The sequence below is a fragment of the Aptenodytes forsteri genome, unplaced genomic scaffold (genome assembly GCF_000699145.1).
Source record: "Aptenodytes forsteri isolate BGI_AS27 unplaced genomic scaffold, ASM69914v1 Scaffold15, whole genome shotgun sequence".
Lineage (NCBI taxonomy): Eukaryota > Metazoa > Chordata > Aves > Sphenisciformes > Spheniscidae > Aptenodytes > Aptenodytes forsteri.
The window spans coordinates 4,452,809-4,476,985 of record NW_008795129.1 but is presented as its reverse complement, the minus strand read 5'-3'; the positions used below and the strand labels follow the sequence as shown (position 1 = coordinate 4,476,985).

General features: G+C 58.5%; 1 protein-coding gene across 1 annotated transcript in view; it reads left to right on the top strand.

Moving 5' to 3' along the window:
- Positions 1–24,177, top strand: part of PSD (pleckstrin and Sec7 domain containing) — a 35,418-nt gene that overhangs the window by 261 nt on the left and 10,980 nt on the right. The window contains exons 1-9 of the mRNA XM_019471683.1: positions 1–445; positions 516–629; positions 1,144–1,612; positions 7,341–7,784; positions 17,121–17,321; positions 17,828–17,908; positions 18,454–18,566; positions 19,401–19,459; positions 19,936–20,025. The exon at positions 1–445 is cut by the window's left edge and continues 261 nt beyond it. Of these exons, the coding sequence (XP_019327228.1) occupies positions 1–445; positions 516–629; positions 1,144–1,612; positions 7,341–7,784; positions 17,121–17,321; positions 17,828–17,908; positions 18,454–18,566; positions 19,401–19,459; positions 19,936–20,025 (2,016 nt within the window). The remainder of the gene's footprint in view (positions 446–515; positions 630–1,143; positions 1,613–7,340; positions 7,785–17,120; positions 17,322–17,827; positions 17,909–18,453; positions 18,567–19,400; positions 19,460–19,935; positions 20,026–24,177) is intronic.

Sequence of the window (24,177 nt, the reverse complement as noted above, 5' to 3'; positions counted from 1 at the left end):
CGGCGGGGCCAGCCCAGCCCAGCGCTCTCCTCCCCAGGCAGCCGCAGCCCGCTGGTGGCAGCAGCCCCGGAGGGACACAGCTCTGTCGTCACCTTCCGCTTCATCGAGAAGGCCAGCGTGCAGACCCTGGGCGGCCTGCTGCCGCCCCAGCCCCACCGGGACAACGGCCCCCGCAGCCTCAGCCGCAGCCTGGAGCTCGGTGGGGACGTGGGGTCCCCCCAGCCCTCGCCCCTGCCCCAGCAGCAGCTCCTGCACACACTGAAGCTGGAGGCCTCTGCGTCCGACCCGCTCCTGGCTGGGGGCAGGACCTCAGGGGGGATGCATCCCTGTGGGAAGGAGTCCTGCGCCCTCGACGCCGGCTGCCTCTGTCACTCCCTCGCCAACGGGCTGCCAGAGGACTTCCCTGCCTTCGCCAGGAGCCCCCCGAAGCCGGAGCCTCGAGCCCAGGTAGGTGCTGGGGTGCCCCATGCCGGGCACAGGCTCTGCCCCAGGGTCCACCTCCTGCTCACTGCTCTCCCCTCTGCAGGGCAGCGTGTGGCCATACCCCCGGCAGAGCTCGGCCCATGCCCAGCGCATTGCCAGGGCCAAGTGGGAATTCTTCTATGGCTCCTTGGACACCCCGAAGACAGGTAAGAAGTCGTGGGGGGGGGATGCCCTTGGCTGGACTGACCTCTCCTTTGCAAGTCTAAATCGCTGCCGGGACTCCCCCTGGGGCTGCCCATCCCTCGGGACTTGTCGGTGCCCACCGGACAGCCAAGATCCCCCCAAGACTGGCCAGGCTGTGTCCTCCTGGGGCCAGACCCTGCATGCACCAACCTCCCCGCAGAGTCACCTGCGGCCGTGCAAAGCGTCGTGCAAAGGGGGTGACGCAGAGCCCTGACCCCTGGCAGCCCCTGGCTGCCTCTGAAGAAGGGCTTCGGGGTTCAGATGGGGGCTCAGGGCTGGCTGTGGGTGCACTAGCACTGACAGCACCCTGTCTCTGCCTCTTCCACCCTTTTTCCTTCTGGCTCCCCCTCTCCGTTCCCTGGTGCCCGTCACATATGTGACCCTGCTCTCGCTGTGCATGTCATGCCGCAGGAGTGGCTCCCCAGCGCTCCCCGGGGCAGCTCCCCACAGCTCTGAGTGCTTGGGGCTCCCTTGCAGGCTCCTCTGCCCCTGACTCCGCTCCCCTGGCCGAGTCCCCCCAGAAGCCCGTCTGCCCGCTGCCCGCTGAGCCGCCGGGGTCGGTGCCCAAGCACAGCCTGAGCCACGTGGAGGTGGAGATAGAGATGTCTCCTCTGGGCGGCCAGAAGCCTGGCTCCTGCGAGACTGGGATTATAAGGAGGACAGTGAAGTACTCTGAGACAGACCTGGACACCGTGCCACTGAGGTGCTATCGAGAAACCAACATCGATGATATCCTGGCTGAGAAGGAGGAGGTGGATTCGGCGATTGAGAGCCAGAAGGACAGCGAGAGCAACCCAAGCTTCGGGGGCACCCCGGGCAGGAGGAACAGCACACCGGAGGAGCCCCCCGCCCTGGGCACTGGCTGCCTGAAGGACGGGCTGGGGGATGGGGACGCGGATGAAGACAATGAGGTGTTTGAGGCGACGAGGAAGGAGAACAGGGAAAGGTGAGGCTCTGTGTGTGAGGGCAAAAAGCTCCTCTCACCCTCCTTATTATCCCCTGCATGGCAAAATGGGCTCTGCTGAAAGAGTGTCTGAGCCAAAAATCCTGGTAGATCCATCTGAGCTGTGCATGGGGGTAAGATGGGGTCCTGGATCCCCGGGCTGGGATGGGACTAGGGCTGGGGCTGAGAGGGGACCCTCACCACCCCATGGGAAGCGTGGGGCAGCACTGGTGATCCAGCCCCAGGCGCTGCACTGTGGGCCTCACTCCCTTGGGGTGAGCCCTGCAGCTCAGGTCGCCTGGCAGAGCCAAGGCTTCCCGGCGCGAGTCCCACCAGGTTAATTACATCCTGCCCCAGTGCTGCTGGGCGTTGGGGTGATGCTGTCAGGGCACCTGAGCCCAGGCCGTGTCCTGGAGCTGCTGTGTGCTGGCAGGTGCTGTCGGGCTGCCCTCCCCTCTGCAGACGGCTGTGCTTTGGAGGCGGGAGCGGTCCCTTTTGCTTGGCCTCAGTAGGTATTTGCTGTGTTTGGGAAAGAATGGGGGATGTGTTGGGCTGGAAGAAGCTTTTTGTCATCTTTCATGTCATTTTTCACTTGGGTGGAAAAACACCCTGTGCTGGGAGGCTGATGGAGTGGGTGACACCAAGGTTATCATTCAGTTGCACACCCGTGGGCAGGTAACGCCATCCGAGCTGCCGTCTGCCCTGTGCCAGGCACCGGCGATTACGACCTATGGGAGATGGCATTTTGGCTGGCAGCACAAGACTCTGCCCGCGGAGTGTCCTCTGGAGTGGTGGTTTGACCATGAGGAGTGACGGGCATCATCCACCTGCCCCAGGAGGCATCAGGAGGGGAAGGAGCTCCAGAGCACTGTGTGGGACAGCCGCCTGGAGGGGAAAGGCCCTGGCAGGGAGCGGGAGATGCCTGTGCAGGCAGCGGCAGCCAAGGGCATCTCCTGACATGTGTATCGGCAAAGAGTCTTGGGTGAGATGAGGGGGCCCAGCATGATCAGCAAGTGCTCCGCAGGAGAGGGGAGAGGTTTCGCCTGGGAAGTGCAAAGCCAGGGTTATGCCTGGGATGCCACATGGCAGCATGCACTCACCTAGCTGTGCAAAAGGCAGGTGGGGAGCGTTTAGGTGGAAGAAAAGGAAAAGGGAGGGTTCGATGTCGGCGATGGGGAAAGATAATGAAAAACTAACCCCCAGTGGTGCCCCTGCGCTGGGAAGGGGAAACACGAAGGTTGCTGGGCTGATGGGGAGGGAAGGTGTGCGTCCCGAGGGGAGCTGGGCTCCTGCCAGTTTGTCCAGCCCTTGCATCTCTAGTGGAGGGGACAGATACATTCCTCCCTGCCGCCCGCCCTGTCCTCAAAAACTTTGGGTTCTAGAGAAAAGCTGAAAATAAGCCATTTTTTATATATTTTTTTCCAGATTAATAGTGATGGAAGTTTTGAGTAAAGTGTAAAGTTATTATCACTGCAAGCGAGTTCTTCAAGTTACTGTAACAATTATCTTGCATAGTGATATTTTATTTCCGCATAGGTACTAGGCCACTACAAGTCGTATAAGCTGTAAGCCTAGACCTGCTTTTTGCCCTCTGAGACACCTTACTGTAGCTTTCCAGACAGCGCTGGAAAGTTTGGATGTGTCCTTAAATGCATCGTTGCCCCTAAAGACGGTGCTCCCAGTATAATTACCGATGTGTAAATAGGGGCGTCATGTTCATTTTACATGGCTTCTTTGTAGACCAGTGGCTCTTTTGATTTGCACCCCCCTGAATGTTTCCCAGGTAGGTGCAGACCCTGCGGGCAGTGTCTTGAAAATCACGAGCCTCAAACCGCGAGCTTGTTTAGTCCCTGCATCGCAGCCCTGGGTTTTTGCTTACGCACTGTTTCTGAGCTCTGCAGCTGCAGTCCTCCTCCCTGTTTACCAGTCACCAGTATCGATGTTTTCTACCTCAAGCTTTCTGCTTTGCCTGCTCACAGGAGGGGTGATGCCAGGGTGATTAAGAAGCCCCCCTGGGCTCCCTGGAGCCAGCACCGTTCTGTTGCTGCAGGAGCTGCTGTACCCCAGGCCTGGCCCGGTAGCTGGGAAGGACCAGCCCTACAAAATTACTGAAGCACCTTTGGATGCTGATTTGCAGCATTTAGACATGTAAATCCCTTTGAAAATCTAGCCTTAAAGGTTTAGCACCCTCTGCGAGGGGGATTTTGGCTTGGTACTATCTTGTTGTCCTTCATATTCTGGCCAAAGGGCATCTTTGGTGATTTACCCTCCCAAAATAAGAGAGCGTGCTAACAGCTAGCCAGACATTGGGCTAAAAAAACCCAACACCAAATCAAGTGAGACACGGAAAGCGATGGAAGAAACGATGTCTTCTTCCAGCAAATCCGCTCTCTGAATATATTTAGAGTCAGATCTACCGACTCTAATGACTAGTCTAAGCCTTTACTGTCTTTATTCCCATTAGTCCCCGAGAGCCAAGACCTGTCAGCGAGAGCGAGCTCAATTCCCTTCCTCCCCAAGCGTCGGCAGACGTGCTGGCTAAGCTGAAGGCAGGGCCCGGCTTGGCCCGCAGCACCGGTGCCTCGGGCTGATAAGAGAGAAGAGGCTTTGCTGGGGGGTGCCCCGCTCCCCTGAGAGCGCAGAGGGCTGGCGGGAGGCAGAAACACCTTTTGTCCCTGCAAGGAGAGCAGCCTTGCCTGGGAAAGCCCTTGGATCTGCCACCTAGGGAGCCTTTCCAGAGCCTTTGTGCTTACTGCTTGGCGGAGAGAAAAATAGCTGCAGGGCAAGCCTTGTTGGGGATTAAAAAAAGGTTACGGCCCTGATTTCATCAAACGCTTAAGCGTAGGCTTAGCCTGCCTCAGTAGCCACAAGCCTCTGATGTGTTGTGCTGAGGCTGAGCCTCTGTCATAGAGCCCAGCATGGCCACAGAGCCGCAGCTCGGGGTGATGCTTCCGTGTCCCACAGGCTCCCGCTGGTGGGGCTGGAGAGGGGACGCTTGGGGTGATGCCGGCAGGTGCCTGTCGATGAATGGGGGGAGACGCCTGCAGCCTGTTGGGGAGAACTGGGGGCAGTGTGACCCCAGCGTGACAGCGTGGACGTGGCAGGGGAGGGTGGGCAGCCGGCAGGGGATTGCAGTGCCTGTGGTCAGCACCTGTGGCTGGGCACGGGTTGCAGTTGGACACAGCCCTAAAAGCGGGCAGCTGCTGAGCTGGAGGAGATGTGCGAAGGAGCCTGGGGGAGTGCAAGGAGCCACTGGGGCTGGTCCATACAAGAGCTTTGTTCAGAGAGGAATAAAACGAGGGGCTGCTGGGTGGTGCTGTACAGCCTCACTTTCTTTGGACTGAGCTGGGATCCCCCCACGGTGCCTGCCGTGCCTGTGCAGGCAGGAGGAGTGGGGCATGGCTGGGGCAGTCAGGGGTCTGGAGGGTCACAGGAGCATTTGGCAGAGAGAGAAAACCGCTGAGGGCCTGAGGAGAGAGATTTTTGCCTCTTCTCCTCTCCGCCGGGGACAGCACGGCTCTGCAGCACCAGGCAGGTAGAACGGGGCGAGCCCCTTCCCCTCCATCAGCTGTCAGATGCAGCTGCTGAAGCCCAGTTGCTCAGACCCCCACGGTGCCCGTGGGCAGACCTTTGCCTCAAGTACTGCTGGTTTTGGTGCTGATGTGCAATGCAGCGTGGCCATCGGCTCCCGAGATCCGCTTCCCCTCTGTACCCACCTGGCCTTCTCCCAAGGAAGGCCACTTCACCACTTCTCCCACCCCAGCTGAAAGCTGGAAACCTATTTGCTTTCCCGCTGCCCGTTGCCCTTGCGCAGATGCTCGATTACAGCCTCTGCGTCTCGTCCCCTCCTCTGCTCCTCCCAGCGGCGTTTGTCTGGCTTGGTGACGGTTTGGTGACCCTTCCCGGGGGGCCAGAGCGGGGCGCGGGAGGGCGGCAGCCGGGGAGGGCTGAGCAGCGCAGTGGGGGCTGATGAAGCGTCTTGGTCCAAGCAGGAGTGGTGTGTGCAGGCAGCATTGCACCCGTGCTGCTGCAACTAGATCCTTCTGGAGCTGAACGGCTTTGCGCTTGATATTTTGGGGTGGAGAGATTGCTTCTAGAGCTCGGATGGTGCGGACAAAACCAGCTGTGTTTTTTCTGTGGCTTGGTGGCAATATACTTGATCACAAGAATAAGCCCAGCTCCCTCTCCTGGGAACAAGGTCCCTTCCGTCTGCTGGCGTTGTCCTCCCCAGCACAGACTGTTGCCCTCCTTATGGATTCGAGGCGCAAAACAAAGTCAGCGGTGTTAGCTCGGTTTGGTAGCACACAGCTGGGTGGTAAGGACAGTGAATGCACATTTGCATCTGTAAAGCCCATCCGCAGATGTTAAAGAGGTCTCTTCTGCCTTGTCCTCGCCAGAAAGCCACCCCAGAGGTGGCTGCTCCTGTGGCTCCTACAGTAATGGTAAGAGCGTCGAGCGGTGCTGCACAGCCAGGGAAATGCTGGTGGATAGGCGAGAGCAGCCTCCATCCTGCCTTGCTTACCTGGGTCTGGCTTAGCTGCGCTCCCCGTGAAGCCAGCCAGCACTCTGGGGGAGTCAAGCTGCCAGCTCTTGGCCGGCTGAAGTAATCAGGGTGAAATTTTTGAGCGGTATGTGAAGGCTAATGAATGAAAATCATTTGGTGCTTTTAACAGCAGCGCATCTTCTGAGCCCTCTGTACGAAGCTGTTTGTTCATAACAAATTTTATGACAAGCTGGAGCAGTTCCTCTCCTTTAATCAGAGGAGAGAGTGGCACAACAAGTGCTTTTCTTGCACTTTAATAAAATGATAGCGGCTTATGAGTAAAGTAGGCTTTTAGGGCTGTGTTTATGCTTGTATGGCTGAAGCATTGATGTTCCCTGGATTGGAAATGTCCCTGTTGTCACGTGCTTAGACGGATGGGCAGGCTGCACTTCACCTTATTTACAGGACAAAACACTCAGGGCTTCAGGGTTTAGAAACTCCTGTGTCGGGCTGGACCCAGACCTGCATTGGAGAAAGCCTGGGCCTTCCTGCGGGGCTGATCCCTGACAAGATGATGAGATGATGAGCCAGGACCAAGCCTGGGCCAGCTCAGGTCCCCAAGGCCAGAGCTGGGTGTGATGCTCCCTCCGTACTGCCTGGGGAAACCTGGGGCTCAGCATCGCCTTGTGCTGGATCCCAGATGTCTCCTGGGACCAGCCAGCAGACCTTGCAGGTGGGCGTTGGTCATGCTCTGAGTGCGGTGCTCAGCAACCACAGTACTGCGTTCATGGAGGAAGGTGTCACGCTGTCCTGAGCAGCTTCAGGAGGATCCTTCTGGGTGCCGGGAGCTCTGAAGGCTCGTGGAAAATTCAGCCACTTCCAGATTTGGTTGGAAATGGAGCTGAACCACATCCTGCTTCTGGTGCTTGAGCCCTTTATTGGATCTAAGCTCAAGTCAAGTGACTGGGAGCAGTAGCCATCTCATAAGCTTCTTATGAGGATGAGCCACTAAAGGAACAAAAGTCTGTGGCACATTAAAGGAGAAGCGTATGTCTGGAGGGAGGCCAGCCCAGTCCCTCTTCCCATGATGTCTTGGGCAGGCGAGGCGTTTCCTTGGAGGTCTGCAGATGTTCAGAGGAGATTTCTGCCCTCCCCAGTTTCCTTCTGGAGCAGTGCATGGGCTTTTGTTTTGGGGCTTTGATCCCTTGCTCCTCAGTGACCAGTTCTTCTCACTTTCTTTCCCTCTAGGATCATGGACCAAGACACACAGGGTATGCTCAAGTCTCCAGTGCCCTTCCTTCTAGGGCACAGCCTCTCCAAGGATGGCATGGACTCTTTCAGCAAGCATTTTGAGAGCATCATGGAGTCCCATCGAGCCAAAGGCACATCTTACACCAGCCTGGACTCCATTGACATCCTCTCCTCCCCAGCCCACACCCATGGGACCTTTTTCACTTTTGACCTCCCAACCCTCACCCCAGAAATACAGGGACAGATCCAAGACAGCGCCAAGCTGATCGAGGAGAACTTTGCTCCTCTGGCTCATTTGGAGCCGGACTCTGGGACCAGTTCGGCCACAGATGCCCCCTGGACAGAGAGGGAGGAGGAGCGGGGGAGACGAAGGAAGGGTGCTCAGCACAGCCCTTGCCACTCAGAGGACAGCTTTGGTACTCGCTTGGCCTCCAACATGAGGTGAGTGACCAAAGTTGCTTGGGCCAGCAAGGCCACCAAGGCTCGGTGTGGAGTCTAACCCCGTGCAGCGTGTTTTGCAGCCAGAGCCTAACCTGTGTTGCTGGGGCAGAGGGGAAGGGTCAGGACTGGGTGTGCTGGATTTTCTGTGAAGTGGCTGATCAGGCCAGTGATCGCCATGGTGTTGCGGTAGGCGTGTCTGTGGGAATACATCTCCTTTTTCATCTTTGCCAGCTTTGCTGGTGCTGGAGGGCTGTAAGATTTCCTCCAGCCTAGCAAGCAGGGAGTCCAGGACTTCAGTCCCGTGGTGGTTCCCATTGCAGGACAGTCCAGCATCTGTGGTGGCTGTGGGGAGAGGCCAGTCAGAAGTCGAGTACCAGTAGAAATTCAACAGCCTTTCCCTCCTGGAGGCCAAGACTTCCTGATACTGCTGCGTCCCTCACCATCCGAGTAGCAGCCTCCTGTTTCTTGAGGGCGAGAGTCCCATGGTCTTGTACCTATTGTCCTGGCCTCCTGAACCTCCTCAGCCTTGTGTATGTTGGGAGATGGAGGGCAGAGACGAGCACAGCCCACCAGAGGCTCCCTGTACATTGCTCCGAGCCTGCCTGCACCCAGGCTCAGGCTGGCTGCCCCATGCCTGAGGAAATCTCTGGTGGAGCGGGCTGGGGGAGCTCAGCCCCACCACTTCCAAACTGCCCTACGTGCATCCATGTCCAGGCTGAGACACTACCTTCCTGCACTCCTCCCCCTTCCAGCAAGGTCTTGGGCTGCACTTGTGACGTGGCAGGTTGGCAGGCCACGTCTTTTCCCTTTTCCAGGGTACGCTCATCTGGAGTGCGGTCAGGTCTGGTCAGGGTGTCGGGTCTGGTCCAGTGGTTCAGCTGCAGAGCCAGCGCCTCTCGGAGAACTTGGCGTCTCAGTCATGCCAGCGCTGACCTTCCTGTTTGCATTGCCTCCCTGCAAGGTCACTCTGCTCAGTGGCCTTCTGTGCAATACCAGAGCCTCCTGAATCCCTCATCCACTTTCTAGGCTTTGGTCTTTTCCACACCGATCTTTTTTGGGTTTGGTCTTTTCCAGACCAAACTTATGTCACTTCTGGTCATAACTTGCGCCATCCTCGCAGGCTCAGCTTGGGGTGGCCAGGTGGGGATCTGAGCTCTGTGTCCTCTCTGGTGTCTGCAGTCAAGAGAGGAGAGTGGGGTATCGCATCTGCTCTGTGGTCCCTGGATCACTCCAAGGGCATTTTGGGGCAGAGAGGCGCTGGGTTAGGCCTTCCCTTTCTTTGCGGCACTGAAGCCAGGGACATGGTGGCACAGAGGCCAGGCAAGGTTTGTGCAGTAAAACCAGCGATGTCCGAGAGGCACGAGGCAGCAAAGCACGGCAGTATCCAGCCATGATCAGTGCTCTCTGCAGGAAGAATTGGCTTCCTGTTCCTCTGTCAAGGCAAGGGACCGAAACAGAGCACCCTGGAGAAACCGAGAGGATAGCGTCTGACTTACCGTCCACAGGGTGCCATCGTACCAGAGCAACACTGCTGCAGGGGCACGGGGAGGTGTGAGGGTGCAGAGACACAGCTGGCAGCAGGAATGGCAATAACGTGGCTTAATAGAGGTTTTTTCCTCACTGGTTTATAGTCAGTGGAGCACAGAGCATGCCGGCAGTGCCAAAGACGTCTGCGGCACTGTCCTCCCCTCCTAGCTCAGGTTTCAGAGCAACACTGGGCTGCGGCACAGGCCATGGAGGGGTGTTGTGTCCCCCCGAAACTGCCCTGGATCTTTGCTGAGCCCGCCTTTGCTGAGCCTCTTGTCTTCTCCTCTCCTCTTCCAGCCCTCACAAGCAGGAGTACCTCTCCTTTGGTGGCAGGGGAGCGTGGGGGAAACCCAGCTGCAGCCCTCACTGCACTCCCTGGCCTGGGGACCCCCAGGCTTGGGCTTGCCGTAGCACCATAAGCGCCAGCCTCGCCTTCTGTTACACACACGCACGGAGTCCCAAGCAACTACTTCCCCCATTTAGAAACGATTCCCTTCATTATCGGTAGGTCCCTGCACGGCTCTTCTCTTAGTCCCGTTCAGGCCCCGTTTCTTGCCCATCTCCTGGGCTGTGTGTGATGTTCAGACCCGCCATGCTGCCCCGCAGCAGGTGAGCAGGTGCCCTGGCTCCAGCAGCGGCCTGAAGCGGGGGCTGCAGGAAAGACGGTGAGAAATGAGGCATGGGGGAGCAGGGCCCTGCCGCAGACCCCCGGCTGGCAGCACCCCAGCTCTCTGCTCCCCAACATGGAGCGAGCCTCCCCTTGCAGCCCCCGTGGGCGGGGGTGGACAGGGAGGCAGGTGTGGTTGGGATCTGGTGTCTTGTGCGGTGGAGAGGAGTGGAGATTGGGACTGGCAGCATGAGCTAGACCGGGAAGCAGGGAAGGCATGGGTTACCAGGTGCTGAGACAGCCCATCATCTGCAGGGTCAGTCCTCAGGCGCCAGGGATTTCTGCAAGGGAGAGGTGCAAGAAGTTTCCTCTTTTCCCCATCACTGGTGCTACCAACTTTCTAGACTCTGAGTGGAGCCGATCATGAAGCTGAAGCTTCCCAAGTAGTTTGAAGAAGAAGTGTCTGGGTTGGTTGCTCAAAGGTTCTCGTGAGCTGGAGTCAGCAGCTCCTGGAGCCTGGCAGGGCTGATCTGCTCGAGCGGGGAATATCTGTGCGACGCTCCCATTAAGGGGTCTTTAATGGAAATCGCTGGGGAAAGGAGCTCAGGAACCTCTGCAGCCATCATAATGCAACATCACCCGTGCCAGTGGGGCCAGAGCAGGGGATTTGCCACCACCTATGGTCACAAGCAGTACAGACCGACTGCCACCAGCTCAGGTGGTCTGGGGGCCCCGGGCAGGGGGGCTCTGCAGTGGAGGCTGTGCTTTACGCTGGCTGTCGGCCTCAGGGTTGGCAGAGGTGACCTCAGGCTGCAGGGCTTTGGTGTGAGGGGTGACTGGTGATGAATGCCAGCGGGTCTAGACCTGTGTGTGCTGCCCTGCGGCCGTCCCTCTTGTGCCCCCGAAACTTTTGACGTTATTTGTTGCAATGGTTGGGGTCTGGATGGCCCTGCAGCCCGTGACTTTCCATCTCCCTCGCTGGCAGGAGCAGCCAAGCTGGTGATACCCCCTGCATTGCTGGGGAGACGCGGTGTCCCCCGCGGCTGGCAGCCTTGGTTCAGGCAGCCTCACGGCTCATGTCAAGGCTCTGGTGTCCCTCGGCACGCGATAGTCTGAGACCACGCTTTTATCTTGACCTTGCGCGTGGGGAGTGTGCCTAAGTGCAGACCTGGCGAGGCCTCCCCGGGTGCTGGGATGACTCTGCCTCCTCCGGTGGCCTTGGCTAAAAGGGAGGGAGCATTGGCTGAACAGCGAGGGTCCCAGTGTGGGACCCCCATCCCCACCCCTCCACAGTGGGACACCCCATGGTGGCACCCCTGGTGTGTGAGTAGGTTATCGCCCCGTTTGGGCGGGACGTGAAGGTGCGCAGGTCCCCTGCTCTCGCTGGGCAGAGGGCTGCAGTTAAAGCAGTCTGTCCCCGGGATGTGACGGTGACCTGCAGAGCACGTGTAGGGGCAGAGCCCTCCAGGGCTGGCGGGGTCCCTCTGGGTCTGGCGGAGCTGGCCGGGGGCAGCTGTGGTGCTGGTGAGATGGCGGGGCAGGAGCCGGGGCAGCCCTGGGGACTGCAGGGAGGTCGATCCTGCGGTGGCAGCCAGACTTTTGCAACTGCGGATCCAAATCCATGCGCTTTGTCGTGCTGCCAGGTGCGAGTGGAAGCCCGGAGCGCCGCCTTGCCCACCACAATCCCATACACAGGCAGCCCGGGGCTGCTGGCCCCACAGGCAGGATGGGATGTAAGTGGGCAAATTGCATCTCCCTGGGGGTGCAAGCCCCCTGAAATCCAGCCACCCAGCTTCCCTTGCCCGTTCCACTCCTCCGGAGCCAGCCTTGTCCCCAGGCACAGCCGTGCTGGTCCCTGAGGAGTGCCAGTAGAGGGAGGGGATGAGACTTGCCCCCCGTGCCACCCCCGTGAGAGGCGAGCGAGGCAGGCTCTGCCGGGACCTGAATCGGGGGCATCGCCTGAGGTGGGACAGAACGAAGGGCAGGCAGGAGAAGCAGCAGCAAAGGGGGGGGACTGCAAACCACCTGGCGAAAAGAGCCAGACACCACAGTGAGGGGCAGCACGCCTGGAGCCTCGCTAGAGGGAGAGCTGAGCCCTGGAGCTGCGGCTGCGTGGGAGGACCGGGGAGCCCGTAGGGCTGGCAGCCGCCCCAGGCGGAGGATGCGCCGGGAGTGAAACCTTCTTCCCTGCCAGATCGCGGCTGCTGGCGTGTGCTGGAGCGCCGGGGCCCTGCCAATAAGCTCCGCTGTGTTTCTTTATAAGGTCCCTTTTGTTACTGCAGCAGTCGGTGAGCTGGTGGCCCCCCCGCCCCCTTCCCGAGGCCAGCGCAGGTCTGTCAGCTGGCCTGGGCTCCCAGTTGGCACTGGGCAAACTGGTGAGATGATGCCCTGAGGGCTGTGCCCAGATTAGGGCCCTGTGGGGTGGATTTGGGGTGTGATGCGGGAGGGTGCGGGGAGAGGGCTGAGCAGAGGAAGGAGGGCAACAAGGAAAGGATGCTGACAGGGGAAGGGGGGGATGGTATGGGATGGAAGCACAGGAAGGGGACAAGGCTGGGGCCTTGTAGGATGAAGAGGTCTCCCCATAAGCATTGGCATGGCAAGAAATGGGGCACAAGCCTGGGGGGGATTTTTCCCCCAAGCATTTCCATGTTAAGCCATGAAGGGCAGCAGGAGCTGGGACACAGGATGGGGTGGCAATGCTGGGGGCTGGGGTGGACGCTCCATGGCATGGAGGACAGGGGCAGCAGGCAGGGTCCCAGGGCTGGCAGGGCTGCCCACAGAGGCATGGGCAGCAGCACATCCCTGTGGGATGCAGCCCCTCGTGTCAGGTGTTAATTCCAGTCCCTGGGTCTGACCCAGAGCCCCTAGGCTGGGCTTTGCCCAAGGGTCTGAGAGACCCAGGTTTCCCTGTGCTGACCCCATGGCATCTGTGTCTCTGAAGGAGAAGACAACCCTCCGCCCAGCAGGTGAGTAACCAGATTTTAAGGCTCTCAGCTGGCTCCAGAAGCTGTTTGGTGCGATTGCAGAGTCAGCCCCTGTCCTCTGCAGGAGCGGTTGTGCCCCCTACAAGAGGGGCTGGTGGGGTGGGGTGATGGAGGACAGGCAGGCATCTCCGGAGAGGGATGGTGCTGCAGGGGAGGCTCTGGAAGTCTGCAGAGGAGCAGGACTGAGGAGGGGCACAGCTGCCCAAAGTTCGGTCCTACCTGGGTCTGGCAGCAGTAACGCTGGCAGGTGCCGCTGTGGCTGGGTGATTTGAGGACCGGGTTGGACTCCAGAGCTGCCAGAAAGCAGGACCAGCCCCGCCTCTGGTTGGAGGCTGGCCTGGCTGACCTTCAAGTGTCCTCCCAGCCCTAACTTCAATTCTGCGAGGAATGAACCAGCCCAGATCTTAGCTGTCATAAATCAAAGTCGCTCCGCTGAGACCGATGGAGGGAGCTGCGTTTATTTAGCTCAGCCAAAGATCCGGTCTGGTACATTCTTAGCAGCAATATTAGGCAGGCTGGGCTCACTTGACGGAGGCATCAGGCATCTAGCCATGTGTGTGGGACATCGGGAACTGAGGGCAGAGTGCTGTTCTGCCCCATGCACATGTACCTCACAGACTCGAACCAGGCTCCCTGCCCTATCCCTTCATGGTACAGGATGCAAACCAGCCTCCCGTGGGGATCAAGTGGCACTTGGATTGTGGTTGGAGGTTTTGAGTTTCCTACAGCAGGTATCTCACCTGGAAATGTGTCAGGCAGGACCTGATCAAACCCAGGAGCTCAGCTGAGCACCCCCAGCTGAAACCAATGGCCACCTGGCTCAGCCTGTCCCCAGGGATGTCTCTCTGTGCAGATACAATGCGGGGAGGGTCCCACCATGGAGATACAGTGTGGGAAGGGTCCCACTGTGCAGATACATCCCTGCTGGCAGCCAGGAGCTGGAGGTCAGCCCTCCGGGGCAGGCTTTGCTGAGCTAGTGCCTTATTGCTGCCCCACATCCAGGAGAGAAGATTTGCTCCTGGTTGCTGACAGCCATGGAGAGAACATGGTGCCGGGTGAGCCCAGTTTGTGGTGGCAAGGTGGAGAGAACGTCGGGGCTCCTGCAGTGACACGCTGCATTGCAGCCAGGGAAGGTGCTGTGGTCTCTCCTGCTGAGCTCCAGGCAGTCAGCCAGAGGAGGAATATTGGGGCACGATGAGAATCCAGCTCCAGGAAAGGAGCGTTTGGCCCCGAGAAGGAATGTTTGGGCCCTGGAGAAGTATCTGGCCCCGGAGAAGGAGTGTCTGTGGTCCAGTGGCCCTGAGCGGGACTGTGGTCCCGCAGCTGCTTCCCAGGGCTGGGAGCAGAACCCGGTCCTTGTGCTGAGCTGGGGTGGGAGGTGGTTGAGGAATAGCCTCTGTCCCAGGGCGAGCCCTGAGCTGGATCATGTGCCTTCCTCACAGAGACCCCCAGAAGCGCCTCGCTGCTGCTCACACAGGCACTGGGGACCTGGGCTCTCTAGCGAACACCTCCGAGGTAGCAGGGGGGCCTGTGCTCCCGGCGACATGGGGGGCAGCAGTGGTTGTGCTAGGCGGGCAGCAGGGAGAGGGATGAGCTAGCGCTGGGTGCACTCGGGGATGACTCATTTCATGCTGAGGATACTCGCACAATACCAAATTTGATCTTTATTCCTTAAGTGTGGGCCAGTTCTCGGGTTGAAAACGTATCTAATGTAAAAAATATTATCTCAGTGTTTCTTCAAGCCAAACTGAAATGTCACTTTAGAAAGTACACAAAAAAACCCCACCCTGAGATATTAGCTCATTGGCAAGAAAATTAGCATCACCTCAGTTGCCTCAGACATGGACATGTCCCTTTGCTCTGTTTTCCATTTGCTTGAGGATTAGGCTCTTGGTTTTCTCTCTTTAAGCTGCAGGTTCTCCAAGCCAGCTGGGTCTTTGAGTGGTGACAGACGGGTGCCACGAATGGGGCACTCCCAGCCTATTGAGGCTGATGGTCCATATTTAACAGCATGAGAGTGGCTTGAGTGTTGGAAGAAAACCCGTTTCATGGCACAGCTGAGTAGTGCCTCATCCTGAGAGCAAGGTTATGCTTTGCTGATGCAAAACCCCAAATTGGTATGGGGACTTGGTGAGGGAGGGGACAGTAGATCTGTTTTGAGACCCAGGCTGTGATTGCAAGAAGCAAGGCAAGAATTGCAGCCACGGGTTGGGAGCCTGCAGGGAGATACAGATGTTGAAGGACAAGAGAGGTTTTGTAAATGGCCCCATGCCTGGATGCTCAGCACTAGGTAGGAAAGCTGAGGACCACAGATTGGGAAAAGAGGTCACGGGGGGAGACTCAGAGCTCTAGGTTTGCCCCCGAAGGCTCCAGGAACTGGCCATGTGAGAGAGGACAACCTCTCAGGCAGGACAGGCAAGGTCCAGAAGGATATCTGGAGTTTTTAGTGATGGTGGTTGAGAAGAATGAAAAGGTCTTCAGAGGGTGACTGAGCAGCCGCTTGCTCTGGAGGTGCAGCTGGAGCATGGGGAGTGGTGGAGGGGGTGGCTTTGAGTTTTGTAGCTCAGCTTGTGGCTGGAAAAGCAGCCTTGGAGCTGCTGGGCTGGGAAGGGGACAGCGCCTGTGCCCCTGTGATAGCAGATAGAGTTTTAGTGAAAAATACAGTCACCACAACCCATGGCTGGCAGGTGCCAGTTGCACAGCTGGGCACAGCTGGAGGGCAGCAGGCACCTGGGCCCACGCCAGCGGCACCTTTGGATGCGGCCACCCTATTTTGGGAGGAGGAGAGGTTTTAGGCAGGTGGGAGGGATGCCCACAGGACAGGGTGTGCTGGTGATGCAGACAGTGATGCTGGAAGCCTCCTACCCAGCGCAGCTCCCCAGAGCAGGCGGACTCAGAGCTGGTGAGCTACTAGTGACCTTGTGGCCCCTCTCGTGGCTGCTCCCACCAGGGTGCATGGGGTGATGGACAGGCTCCCTAGGGAGGGCTGGGGCCAAATGGGCACAGATCTGCCCTGGGCCCCCCATCCAGGTCTTACCACAAGCACCGCCCAGCACTGCCAAGCTCAGCAGTGGTCCGAGCCGAGTGCATGTCCCCGGGGACTCACAGGGTGTCAGAGCCGTTTCCACCAGGGAAGTGTCTGGCCCATGGGTTTGAGCACAGAGCAGCTGCCCCTGCTGCACGCCAGCTGGGGATGCCAGGAAGAAGGCACCCGAGAGCCCCCCCAAGGCACGGGGCAGCCTGTCAGCGCTGCGCAGGACTCCCCTGAGACGGGCAGCGCTGAGCAGCAAGGAGGCTCGTCCTTCGTGGAAGAAGCGGAGCCTCAAGGAGATTGACCTGGGTAATTGGCTCAGGAGAGCAGGCCTCTTAAAAGTCAATTAGAGACTTTTAAAAATAAATCAGACTGGAACATTGCGAGGGCTGCCAGAAAATTTGGGCGAGGTCAGAGTTGCTTAACGTTCATTGTTGATTAGATTCAACCAGTTTTTTGGTTGGGATAACTTCTGCGCCGCTGAGTCAGACTGCTTCGGGGGCTAAGCCAAGAGTGTCTCCTAACGTGGCCATTTAAGGCATGGTGGGCTGAGAGCTGATGGGCAGCCTGAAGAAGACGGTACACCCCGCTGTGAGCTGGGAGGCCGGGGGGGGTTTCCTTCGTCTTCACCCTCTCTGCCTCAGTTTTCCCTTCTGTGAAGTGCTTTGAAGTCAGTGGGTGGGAAGAGGCGAGCGAAGGAATTATAGTCGTCTTGTCTTGGATAGAAACTGCACTCGAGAGCAGCATAAGGAGTTTGTCCAGGTTAAAAAATAATGATCTGTAGGACAGCATGTGATGTGCATATGTTTCTGCTCCCAGTCTCCACTACGGCTGAGCTTGGCAGAGCCTGAGCCCACACATGCAGTTTCACAGACTCAGGGTGGGGGACTTTGGAGCAGCTGTCCTGTCTCTCCACATCCAGTTTGGATGTGGATTTGGGTGCCTTGGTCCTGTCATCAGTCACTGGAGCTGTCCTGTCACCCCACCTCTCCTCCAGCTGCATCCCCAAACCTTCCCTTAGCTCCCAGACCTGACCTGGGAGTGTCTCTAACCAGTGTTGTTCATCCTGGGTCCCAGCAGTGAGTAGCTGGTCTCCAAAGCAGAATGAGGAACCTGCATTTCCTGAGAAGCTGAACGAGGAGAGGAGCTGTAGGCAGGCTAACGTGGAGTGTCCCTTCCCATTGCAGTGACCACCCCCTGAGCCAGCTGGTTTTGGACTCAGACTCGGAGATGGACAGCGTGGAGCAGCTGGCCCTGGGCAGCACGGACACCCTCTCCAACGGGCACAAGGCTGACCTGGAGGCCGCCAAACGCCTGGCCAAGAGGCTCTACAACCTGGATGGCTTTAAAAAAGCAGATGTGGCCCGTCACTTGGGGAAGAAGTACGTGTGGGTATTAACAAGGAACGGCCCATTCTGCAAGGGGCCCACCTGCACCCGCAGTTTACCCACAGCTGCTGCCCTTGCAGGGCACTGGGCTGGCAGGGAACAGCTGGCAGGACCCCAGAGCCCACTCCCCATGACTGGTACACCTGGTACATCTGTTCCCTCTAAAGGTCTTAAAACCTAAGAGACATCCAGGTTTTGGTATCTTCCTACCATGACTGCATCTTGGATGCTTCAGTAAGGTGTCAGGGCAGGGAGACGGCTAGCTGACCTATCATGGGCCCTTCCAGCTCTAGCTTCTCCAGTTTCTCTTACATGCCCAGTATTCCCATTGGATCTGTGGGTGACTCCTCTGAGTTTCATGGGAGTGTGGGGTGTCTCTGTTCCCAGCATGCTTCCCGCAGCCCTGGGGAGCTCCCAACCTCCCAGAATCCAGCCCCCCCCGTGTGCCTTTTGCTGTCCCCATGGTCTAGTCGATCCCACTCTCGCTCCCCCCTTTTCTATTTCAGCAACGAGTTCAGCAAGATGGTGGCAGGGGAATATCTGAAGTTCTTCGTGTTCACGGGGATGAGCCTGGACCAGGCTCTCAGGTCAGAGCTGAGTGCATGTACATGTGTGCGTGTGTGGTGGCCACCCAAGTGGGGTCCTAGCAGACCATGCCCTCCGCAGCTCCGCACCTGCATAGGGATCTGCAGGTGCAAGCAGACCCCACGGCTCCCACCTGGAGATCCCCTTGCCTCTTATATGGCGGGGGTTGAGTCCCAAAATGGTCTCTCAGTCACACAACCGCGAAAGGGCATCCCTGGTTTTAACTCACCAGTCAGTGCGGTTGGGTGACAGTCAGGTTCACCTAGGACTGGCTTTCCAGGCCTTAAGCCCAGAACCTCTTGGTGTCACCCCCACCTCCTTCCCCGGCGTAGGGCCCAGGGCTGGCTGTAGATCTCTATGATGTGCTGGCAGGGTATGATGCTGTGGGCTTGGAGGGGAGTCCTGCAGCAGGTTGGGAGGGATGTGTGATGGCAGGGCTTCATCTGGTCTCCAGACCAGAAAAGCACAGCTCCACTCCTGCGCAAGGTGGGTTGGAGACGCTGCTGGTGGGCTTCAAGTGTGACCGATGCTGCTGCTGCTTCTTCAGGTCCTTTCTAAAGGAGCTGGCCTTGATGGGAGAGACGCAAGAGCGAGAGCGAGTGCTGGCTCATTTTTCCCAGCGCTATTACGAGTGTAATCCCAACGCCATCTCTTCAGAGGGTAAGAAACTGTGTGTGTCCGTGTGTGTGTGTGTGTGTGTTTCAAGCGAGCCCATGCGTTCGTCAGCTCAGTGAAGGTGCTCAAACTGAAACCAGAGAGCAGGCTGAGAGTCTGTACTGACACCTTAGGAGGAGACAGCCCCGGTTACGGAGATGTCATTTCCCTCAAATGACAGATGCTTTAGATTTTTTTTTAAAAAAAAAAACCTGCTCTGATTGGATCATGCATAATTAGGGCTCAACCCATCCTTAATTCTGACCTTGAGCAGATTAGCACAAGAGGCAAGAGAAGGCCCTCCTCACCAAATAGACCCCAACTCTCAGACCCTCGGCTCAGGGAATAGCCAGGTGAGAAAACTCGGGTGCCCGGCACTCGGGGCGGCACATACACCCACTTCGTCCTGTTCCACGTCTTTGTGCCTCTCTTGTGTGTGTTCACATGCTGGGTCTGCTCTGGGCTGGCTCTGGGGCAGGAGAGGTTTGGGCTGCCTGGCTGGCAGAGGGCTGTGCCGGTCCCACCTTGCCGTGCTAGGAGCTCTGCAGGATTAGCTGCAGCGTCGCTGCCTGGCTGATGGGGCTGCAGGCTTGGAAGGGAGTTCGTATGCTCAGGTTTGGGACCAGCTTTAATTCAGTGGCCTCCTACCTACTCGCCCGCGTGCTGCCAGCACCACGCTGACTGCTGTGTGCCCCATGTGTCCAGGGTGGGAGGAGCGGGCTCGGGGCTGTCTTGGGGGCTCAGAAGCCCCCGTGCCCTGCCTGAGATGCTGAGGGGCTGGAGCACCAGTGGTGGGGCCGAGCCAGGGACTCTAATTCCTGTCCTGTGCTTGTGCTGCAGACGGAGCCCACACCCTCACCTGCGCCCTGATGCTGTTAAACACAGATCTGCATGGACACGTAAGTTCCCACTGCCATCGGCCCTGTCTGTCCCCACCGCCCTGAACCACAGGTACAGGATCCCGGACCCATGAGGGCTGGTCACCTCTAATGTGTCTGGGGAGGAGAGAAGAGAAAGGCTGAGTGAGAGAGGCAGCTGGCGAAGGAGAGAGTGGGGCTTTGGAGGAGACGTGCTGAGCTGGAAGACGTGGAGGTGGGATGAGGACAGAAGAGGAAAGTGGACAGGGAGAGAGGGTGAGAGTGAGACTCCAAAACTAGCTGCCATGGGAGCAGGTAGCACCCAACTTAGAAAAAGGAGGCTAGGCAAAGCCGACAGCTTCCCCACACCTTCAAGCAGCCTCCCTGAGACCTGGCTGGTCCCTCACCCCACTGCAGAGACGGGGTTCTGTTCCTGGGCTGTGGGACATGCTCCAGCCAGCGCAGGTCCCGTGGCCCAAAGGTAACGCCCAGCGTTTCTCTCCCCCTGGCTCCCCCAGAACATTGGGAAGAGAATGTCCTGCTCCGACTTCATTGGCAACTTGGAGGGGCTCAACGGAGGCACTGATTTCCCCAAGGAGCTGCTCAAGGTAAATTCGGTCACTCTCCCTGGCCAGCCAAGCAGCAGGAGCAAAAGCGAGAGCTTTGGGTGGGATCACATGGATGACTCTGTGGGATGCAATGAATATGTCCATCCTCATGCAGGAACGGTGGTGGTTCCTTGGCCCGCAGCTTTCCTCCTGCCTTGCTGAGGGGAACATGGGCTGCCCCATTCCCCCAGGAGGACACCGGAGCTCCGGCTGGGGTCCTGATGCTCTCTCCGCTCTTGCTCTGCCTGCATTGCAGGCAAGGGGGAACATGTGGGGCCAGCTTACTGGGGTTGGTTTGCCCAGCTGCAGTCAGAGGCTTCGTGGCATTGACCCCATGGTACTCAGCCCCTCCTGGCTCCCTGGAGCACTGGAGCCCAAAGCCATGGCCAGGCTCTGGGACTGGGGCCACCTCTGGTGGCAGAGGGAACGTTTCTGGTGACATGGGCAAGGCATGGCAATGGGGAGGGTGGGATGGTGGTTAAAGTCCCGGAGCTGGGAACTCGCCACACTGGTGTGACCGGGGGGACTCCTGCCTTCTCCCTGCCTGACCCAGTTCCCAGCGGGGTTTGGCTAGGGAGGGCAGCATTCAGTGAGCACCTCCGTCCTCAGACTGCTGCGCTTCTCCTGCGTCACCTGTTCTCGGGAGGGTTTTCTGAGCTGCCGTCTCCCCATCTCGGGCCCTGGGAATAGGATTAGCTCCCATGGGACCTGCCGGGCAGAAACCATTGCTGTTGGTGAAGCGCTACAGTTGGCAAATACTCATGATGTGGGAGATGGGTTCCCACAGGGTGCCGGAGCCATGATGGGGGGAGACGGTCGATGAGAAAAGGCAACGGAGGGTGAAAGCTGAGCTCCCTTTTCAGCCTCTGTGGGTCTATTCCTGGCTGCATCGCTCACCCCATCATTAAGGGGTTACCAGCAGCTCTCAATAGGGCTGTCCTCCCTCTCAGCCCACGCTTTGCCAGTAAAAGGAGTTACTCAGGAAAAATTCTCCTCTAATTTTAAACCCAGCTCCAGAAAAGGCTTTAAGCACCCGAAATGGAATAGAAACATCCAAAATGAGAACCCTGAACCCCTGCCCTTCAGTGCTGCTGCGCCATGGAGCATCTGAGCTCTGCAGGCTCCTCGGCGTGCCCCCTTTGCAGCCCCCGGCGCCCTGCAGTTGCGTACTCCCACTTCAGGCACTGCTGCATCCCTGTTAAACTTCACCCCCAAAAGTACCGGCAGTTTAAACACGCGAGATGAAGTTATCCCATCAGATCCCAGCCAGTGGGAACAGGGCAGCGAGCAAGTGCCACGAAGCTATGGGCTTTCTCTCATGAGTAGGGGCCAAGATCTTTGCTGGGTGTAAGGGAGCGAGGGGAGGCTGCAGCGCTGCAGCACAGCCCTGCACAGCTCTGCCTGCAGCCCAGCAGCGGGGAGGCTGCTCTGCTAAAAAAGGCCTGTTCCCTCTGCAGCTGCGGTGCTTCCCACCGCCGCTTTTCAGCCGCCTCTGTATGGGAGCCGTGCTGGGGAGGGGGAGCGAAAGGCAGCGCGAGGAACCGCGTGAGGGGCAGGCTGCAGCTCCGCGCCTGAAGCACCGCTCCGCTTTGGGGAGCCCCTGCCCGTGCAAGGGGGAGTGGGGTCCCAGGATGGGTGAGATGGGGAAAGCGCTGTCAGCCTGTGCTGGGGAGGGGCACAGCAAGGAAAGGCGCCTGAAGGGGCTGTGCCTCTCCTGGGCAGCCTTTGCCAGGCTCAGCCAGAGCAGACACCCTCTCCCTTCTGCCCACTGCTTTCGGCTGCTTGGTGCTTGGGTCCCCGCGCAGGCTCAGGGGGCAGAGGAATGGGGAAAGCCTCTCCCGCTGCCCTCCCTGCGGCAGTCTGCGTTAGTCCTGTTACCCTTGGTAGGATGCTGCCTCCTCAGCAGACCTGGCTGGCGGGCCATGCCTGGGGACTGAGGCTTCTGTGCAAGCGTGCCGCACAGCTGGCTGGCTAATTTTAGCCCTCCAGGAGCACACACGTTTTCTAAGGGCAGCAGGGGAGGGAAAGGGCTGGCAGACTTTGGAGGAGCTTCCCAAAGCTCAGGGTTGGGTCTTGGGCAGCTCCAACAGTGCAAAAGAAGGATCCTGGGGGCTCTTCCAAGCCTGCCGGGGGAGATAGCGCAGGCTGCTGCCCCACAGGCTTCAGAGCTGGAGGGCTTGAGGTGGCCCCCACCCACAGCACTCGCCGCTGGGGAAACAGGGACAGCAGGGCAGGACCTAGGTGGCTGCAGGGGACACAAGGCCACCATCCCTTGTGACTGGGGATAGCATCAGGAATAGACCCATGGGGAGCCTGGGCGCTCCCCTTGTCTCTGGCTGCGGGGAGTCCCAAGACAAATGCAGCACAATGCCTGAGAGCGGGTGGCACCTTGAGTCAGACGAGAACTTAATCTACTACTAGATAATACATGTAAACAATCCCAGTTTTATGCAGAAGAAACGAAAACACTTCAAAGCTTGTGCTTTCACAGCTGAGCACCACGTCCCCCTCACTGGCAGTGCCTCGCCGTGCCCTGCACGGCACTGCTGCTGAAGCTAAGGCAGCAATGCCTTACTGGCACTCAGCTGCTGCTGCTGGAAACCCTTTCCTCTGGCTCTGAAAGCTCCCCTGGAGAATTGTACTCCACAGGTAGGGCTGCCCAGCTGTCCGACCTGGGTGTCCTCCCCACCGGGGCAGGGAGCCATGCCAGCGATATAAGAACCCGTATAATGCCATGCCCGAGGATGCCCATGTCTGCAGGCTTGGACCTGAATTCCTGAGGCCAAATGAAGGCAGCTGCCCACCCCTCAAGAAAGGAGGCAAAGCTGGACGTCCTGGAGCTGGTGGTATTTTGGTTAGCTCTTGAGATGTTGCTCTTCTCTTGTCAGTCTGATTTTAGCCCAGGCCTCCTGGGATTTCATTCACTGTTGCTGGTTGTCTGTTATATTTCAGATGTGGATTTGACCTTTACATGATTGATCTCTTTGCAGAGCCTTGGCTCTTCCCCATCTTCCTTACTCTTTTGGCTTAACCTTGTGCTTTGCTGGCTGGTAGCAACACAGTAGGGCCAGATCAGACCCCATTTCTCCCTGGTGCTGCTTAGCAATTGCAGGAGTGAGCCAAATCTGTGCTGCCTTCCAGCCTAGGAGCAGGAGCACTTCACAGATGTTAATGAATTAGCCAACCAAATCTGTGCTGCCTTCCAGCCTAGGAGCAGGAGCACTTCACAGATGTGAATTAAGCCTGACAATGCAGTCAGTTCCCCGGGGCGGAAGGTAGGATGGGCCCCCACCTTCCAGCTTGGAGGCACAACGGCAGGGCCAGACGCTCAGGGGGAGGAAGGTAGGATGGGCCCCCACCTTCCAGCTTGGAGGCACAACGGCAGGGCTCAGACGCTCAGAGTGCTGGGTAAGTGATTAGCAGTGTGGGAAGAAAGCCCCGGCTCCCACCTCTGAGCTATAATCTCAGGAACGCTTGCTCAGTCTAATCCCCTGGGCTATTTTTTTTTTTTGCCTGTTTCCCCTGTGAGTGATACGCTGCCCTGCCCCTGTCTCCCATGGCTCCCCCTGGCCTCAGGGGCAGCCCAGCATGTCTGATGGGCTGGGCACCCGTGCCCCCTCCCTTACGAGTTTTGCCCAGCGATCACTATGCCAAGCAGTCAGGACAGAGTGGAAAATTTCCCCTTCTCCGCTGGCCGCATCTCCTACTCAGTCAAGCCTAACTAAATTACGCATCGATCCTCATGCCTTCTGCAAGGATGCCCAGCCCTTTGCTTCTTCACGGGAACAGCTCCCTGGAGCATCTGCATCCTGCCCTTAACCAGCCAGGCGGCTCTAGCTACCGATTTTTCTGCCCTGACCTCGAAGGAACGGGCAGGAGGGTTACGTGTGGGGTGGGCACTGAAGATGGAAGGTCTGAGATCTCCTACCAGCTCAGTCCTTTGACGGTCCCTGGTGCAGGCTGGGCTGCAGCAGCGGCTCTGAAGCCTGCCCAGCTGGCACAGGGTGGAGGTGCCGCCTGCCCGATGGACCCCTGGAAGCCCCTGAGATGTCACCACCGCTGCCCCCCAGCCCCGTGAGCCCAGGAGCGTCCAGCCACCTGCTCCCGCTCTTCCTTGCGGGGCGGAAAGGAGGCAGGGCGGGCCAGCCGGGG